Source organism: Volvox carteri (genome assembly GCF_000143455.1).
Source record: "Volvox carteri f. nagariensis unplaced genomic scaffold VOLCAscaffold_13, whole genome shotgun sequence".
In the NCBI taxonomy this organism is placed as follows: Eukaryota; Viridiplantae; Chlorophyta; class Chlorophyceae; order Chlamydomonadales; family Volvocaceae; genus Volvox; species Volvox carteri.
In genome coordinates this window covers 2,115,813-2,121,393 of record NW_003307556.1, presented here as the reverse complement: position 1 = coordinate 2,121,393, position 5,581 = coordinate 2,115,813, and the positions used below count along the sequence as shown (strand labels likewise).

Here is a 5,581-nt window from a genome sequence, read left to right as displayed (position 1 = left end):
AAAAAAGGCCGTAATCGTTGTGCAAAAGGTCAGATTTGCTTTAGTAATTACACAAGAGGAGCTGCGATGGCAACCTTTCCATTAGGAGTAATTGGCATTATCTTTATTATATTATCTAAATCCAAACATAGGCCCCATAGGTGTTCGGTCCGCAGGAGTTCCGTACTCCGAAAGTTCCGGATGTGTCGAGAGACATGGGATTGGCTGGGACAGATAGACTCCGCCAAGAAACCCGAGATTGGCACACAGTCATACTGAGTCTGCAACCTGGGATTGGCCGACAGGCTGACGAACGTGCATTGCAATCTTTGTGGGTCTTGAACCCTGCTAGTCTCATCATAAAGGCCTTCTGCGTGTCTCTCATAATCATTTTCTCAGGCTGACATGTTTGTGCCAGGCGCAAGTGGTGGTGACTCATGTTGTACCGGCCCTTCATTTCAGCTGTGTCTTACAATCCCTGCGGCTAGTGATCACCACCAGATCACCACAGTTGACACAAGAATGCAGTCTCAGGGCTAGCCTGTGACTTTAAACACTTGTCTGCATGTCCGAGCGCACGAAGCCACTGCTGTCAGAGTCAGAATGTATGTACTGAAGCCATAGCCACCGAATACACTACACACATTAGTACACACATCTACGCAATATCGTCCTTTTTTAGTCTGTAAACAGCATTAGTGCGGACATCCAGGCGGAAAACAGGGTACAGGAAGGTTGAGAAACCAGGACAGATGCGCCCGGGATGTGCAGAGTTGATGCTCCCGGCCTTTCCTGCGAAAGCCATCGAGAGCCGTCTTAGGTGGCGACATGATATTAATCCGACGAGTTCCACTTACGGTGCAGCCATCGTGTGTACATAGCGTGCGGTGTCACTTCCTGAGACTCGGGCCCATGGACGTTTCCCCTTTTCCCTCCCCTTTTCCACTCCACCACACCTTCACTCACACACTCACACGTCCACCATGATGGCGCCAACACAAGCACCAGCTTTTATCTGTCCCCTTGGGTCTTACATACTCGATGAGCTTTCAACCGTCATTTACACTGAAACTTCGTTAGCTAGGTCGTCAAGGAGATCTCACTATGTCCCCAACGACCGTGTCCCCAATGTGTGTTTAGTTCTTGGGTTCGCACACGCAGATATCATGGACCTCCATCACAATCGCCACGGGCCCTCCAGCGCATGAAATATCAGTTGCCTCAACAAGAGCTCGTACATGAGCTGCAGTGGCTGCAGTTGCAGGATGGGGGCCGATGACGCCTGTGTGTCAGAGAAAGATGTCAAAACACAACATCGACACGATAAACAAACATATCTACATACACGCACACACTCTCTGTTGTCGTTACCCAAACACTTGCACAGGCATAAAGCGGGACACGCATATGCAGGCTGTTAAGGAGGCTGCATGCACGCGGGGGGTGTTAGCAGCCCCACCTCCCTAGGGGGTGTGCGTGCACGCGCATGTAGTCTACACTCACATCATCGCGTAGAGAATTTGCCCCGGGGTACATATCACCTGGTTCGCCACCGTAGCGGATCATCCCGCCCTTCGCTCCACGATTGTAGCTACCAAGTTTCCTTCATCTCCCCTTCCACCCCCACCTGCACCCCCACCCGCACCCGCACCCATACCCACACCCGCATCCACACCCGCACCCCACATCCCATACACACACACACTCTCTCTCTCTCACCTGCCACCCCCCCTAGCTCCGGAATATCGTCCGCGGGTCCGCGGGTCCCCCCCGGGTGTTCTCCGTACCGCTGCCCGCCACCTCACGATCGTGCCGTGCTACCTTTTCATGCAGAAGCACATACAAACATACAAACATACGCAAATAACTAAAACAAAAAACGCACGTTAGACAACTTGCCAATGTGGCCTTATGGGAGGTGACGGGACTTTGGGAAATAGCTACACGACAAAACACGTCAATAGCCGAGACAACGGCACGCAACGAGACAGACAGATAGATAGATAAACTGACAGACAGACAGACAGACAGACAGACCGAACACACCAGGTGCAATGACATGGCAATGACAGGGGCGCTGGACTGCAGGTCTCGGTGTGCCAACCGCCAAACTACCATCCAACTACTACCAGCTAACACATAAGGATCCCAGGGAAAAAGAGCGCTGTATGACCCACGGGTCCGTCCGTTCCCACGCTGCTGCTTCCCCTGCCCTCTCCCGTCCCCACCTGCTCCGCGGCCGCCTCGCTGGTAGTGGCGGGCGGTGTCTTTATGTCCGGTTGCGGTGGGCGTTGTGCTGTTCTATTGCCGACGTGGAGCGAGACGTTGGTTGAGTTTGTGTGCGCGTGGAAGAAAAGGGTTTTGTAAGGGGGTAGCGGCGGTTGGAGTTGGGCGAGAGGGAGGAGGGATGGTGGGTGCAAAGGTGCTGCCGGCGGGGTTCAGTCCTGGTGGAGCTATGTGGCGGGTGGAGAGCAGTTTCCGGGACATGCCGAGTATCGAGTGTCACGTGTAGATGTGTATGCGGTTTTCTGCACCAACCTTGCAACCACATTCCCCCTCTTCCCGCCTCCCGGCGCCCACAGGGGCTCCCCCTGTCGCACTCACGTTCCTTGCACGTGGAAGTGGTACATATAAACATGCACACATACATAGTTACACAGGTACACCACAGCACACTCGGCCACCGAGCTAGCCGCCATCACGACCGCCACACGGGGGCCCCCGCCACACCCCCAGCTCGCCTTGAGCCGACCGACGCCCGACTTGATCGTCTCGGTGATGCCATTGCCTGTCAGCTCATTCGACCAACCAGACGTTTCCCTGCACCGCCGCCGCCACCGCCGCTGCTGCCCTGCTCATCACCCGCGTGTTCCGCCGTTCCCGTCGTCTCGGACTCCGTGCTGCCACGGGCCGTGGTGGCGGGGGCGGCGCCGCCCCCGCCACCGGCACCCCCTTCCGACGTGCTGGGCCGTCGCCAGGATTGCATAAAGTCAATTGCGCTAGGCAACATCCAACACATTTTTTATGGAGTCCCGAACACATCACAAAAATGTACAATGGAAAGGCTTTATGTTTAATCTGTTTAAACAATAACCTCCGAGCTGAAAACAGTTTTCAGCTAAGCAGAACAAACTAAGTAACCCAAATGTCACAAGAATATGCTTAATGACATTTCGCTGTTCTTAGGCAAATCACCGCGGAGTCTGGACCAAGTTGAGAGTTTCTCCTTGTTTGTACGCTCTGTACGGTGCAGGCTATTTGCGCAGGATAGAAGGTTCCTTTCGCGAGGTTACACAAATAGAGCTATGAAGGGTTAAATTGTCTACCTAAGTATGTGCGTTGTGGTGCGAGAGCATTAGGTCAGTAATTGACCTTAAAAGGACCTTAAAAGGACCTTAAAAGGAAAGCGCGCCAGACGCCGCACGCGATGCTTAACCCTATTTGATATGGCTTGTATTTCCTTGGAAGTGTTTTCTTCTTATCCCGATCATGGGAGAGACGCAGCTATGCCTTCTGTTGACATCCAGGTGAAGGGAGATTGGGTCTCATTGGGGACCTTCCCAAACGGGGTTTCTGGCCTGGAAGTATTGCACTGAAATATTCGCCTTGCCCACTATGATAAGGCAGCTTGTTGAAACACAAAGCTGTTAGTACCCAGACATCTTGCTTGGTACATCGCCGCAACGACCAAACCAGAACAGATAGTGATAAGTCTCACGTACATATCCAATTTCATTTCACCTCACCGCTCGCGGTTTTGCTCGGCGTCCGCTACAGTATTGCACGCCATCTTCAACCGCCGTTGACGCAAGCGGCCATCATACTAGAGAAGGAACTCAAGCAAGCTATGTACCCACTCAACAAAAAATCATATCTTTTTACCATCATGTGTCGCGCGGCACGGCGTTGACCACTTCCATCGCACCCACAGAACCCACAGACTGCGGACAATTCTTCCGACGGCGATGGCAGCGGCAACACCGTACCCGGACGAGCACCCACCCCTTCCGGGCTTTCGGATTCCAGTTCCAGATCCAAGCCCTCTAGGTCCTCCTCCTCCGTCTCCTGCAATCTGCCATCCTGGATGAGCCGGTGGGCTAAACCCACAGTAGCCTCTACACAGCTCGCAAATGGGATGACACTGCGTGATTTCAAAGCCAGGCCATTGCCAGCCTCCAGCGCGCGGCGGAGGATAGGGCGTAAGAGCAGCGGTGCCGCCGGAGGCGAGATGGTGGCCGTCACCGCCGCCAGCGGGACGCGGCGACCATCCGGAACCCGCGCCACCGCCGCCGCCGGCACAGCTGGAGCACCAGCGGCGGCGGCTCTCGATGGCGACGGCGGCGGCGTATCTTCCGTACTCCTCCACTTCATGCGGGCCAGCAGCGGGCCCTGTGGCGCCACGGCCACGCCACCCGCCTCCACCACCCAGCCGGCCGCCACCAGACCGCCTCTCCGTACTGTTCGTACGTCACGTAGCATCAGCAGCGACGTTGATGGTTCTGTTGGCACAACACGGGCCCCCGCCCTCGCTCAGAATGTCGGCTCCGTAAGCTTTACCAATGCCACGGCGCCGGCGGCGGTGCCAGCGCCAGCGGCAGCAGCGACACCGGCGCCAGCGGCGGCGGGGCCTCAGCGGCGTCCTGCCAGCGCGGGACCTTCACAAAGTCCTTCGGTTCCGCCGTCCTCTCCGCCAGTCAGCGGCGCCACATGTGCTGCCGCCACGCATCATCTGGGCCCCAGCTCCCGCCCAGGTTCCAACGACAACAACAACCACCTGCCTGTTCAACTGAATGGCCACCGCAATGCCCCACTACCGGTTGGCGGCACCGCCTCAGGGGGCACTATTAACGGCGGCGGTGGCGGTGGCGGCAGCCGCCGTCCTCCGCGTCCCGCTACTGCCGCCGCTGGCGCGAATGAACGCGGTGGCAGCGCGAACGGGGCTGCTGGCGGTGGCGCAGGGCAGCTGCCGGCGGTGGCAGCGGCCGGAGCTGGTGGCGGCGGCGCCCGCCGCAGGCCAGCATCCGCCAGCGGAGCCGCCTCCGCCGGCGTGATTCGTCGATCCTCCAATCCAAACTCGCCGACGAAGGTGATGGTGGTGTCGGCGACATCGACGGCGCGATCGGGAAGCGCCGGTCGCGGCGGTCAGACGGCGACGGCGGCGCCGTCGGCGTCATTGCGCCGGGGTCCTCTGGCGGCGATGGAGGCCCTGGCGGGTCTGGGTCCGCTGGCGGAGGATGTCGGTTACAAGGTGGCGGCAGGCGATATGCTGCTGGCGGCTGGCGGCAGCGGCAGCGGCAGCGGCGGCCGCAATGGTGGATGTGCTTCGCCACCGTCGTTGCCTCTGAACGTTCCGTCGGCGCAACACATGCTGCTGTACGGCAGTTTGCAGGTGGGTTCATGAGTGCACTAGTGTGGTAGTTGAGGTGCAGCTTTTGAACTCGCGGCGTCCTTTCCTCATGCAACAGGTCCGACCTTTTCCAATCCCCCAACCAAACCCCAACTTCCCCCCAAACTCAACCAAACTCAACCCCCCCCCACACACACACACACACGCGATACCCCCCTTCCCACTCATCCATCCATCCTTTGCTGCCCCCTGCCT

General features: G+C 57.5%; 2 protein-coding genes across 2 annotated transcripts in view; one reads left to right on the top strand and one right to left on the bottom strand.

Moving 5' to 3' along the window:
* Nucleotides 1–1,156: 1,156 nt before the first annotated feature.
* Nucleotides 1,157–2,965, bottom strand: VOLCADRAFT_89709 (uncharacterized protein; the record flags this gene model as incomplete). The annotated part of the gene is made up of 4 exons (XM_002949176.1): nucleotides 1,157–1,261; nucleotides 2,208–2,280; nucleotides 2,584–2,767; nucleotides 2,806–2,965. 4 exons carry the CDS (start codon nucleotides 2,963–2,965, stop codon nucleotides 1,157–1,159), a joined length of 522 nt encoding a protein of 173 aa, XP_002949222.1.
* A 520-nt stretch (nucleotides 2,966–3,485) lies between these two features.
* Nucleotides 3,486–5,581, top strand: part of VOLCADRAFT_89708 (uncharacterized protein) — a gene marked incomplete at both ends in the record, with an annotated part of 3,992 nt that continues 1,896 nt past the window's right edge. Inside the window, 2 exons of the mRNA XM_002949296.1 lie at nucleotides 3,486–3,506; nucleotides 3,911–5,368. Of these exons, the coding sequence (XP_002949342.1) occupies nucleotides 3,486–3,506; nucleotides 3,911–5,368 (1,479 nt within the window). The remainder of the gene's footprint in view (nucleotides 3,507–3,910; nucleotides 5,369–5,581) is intronic.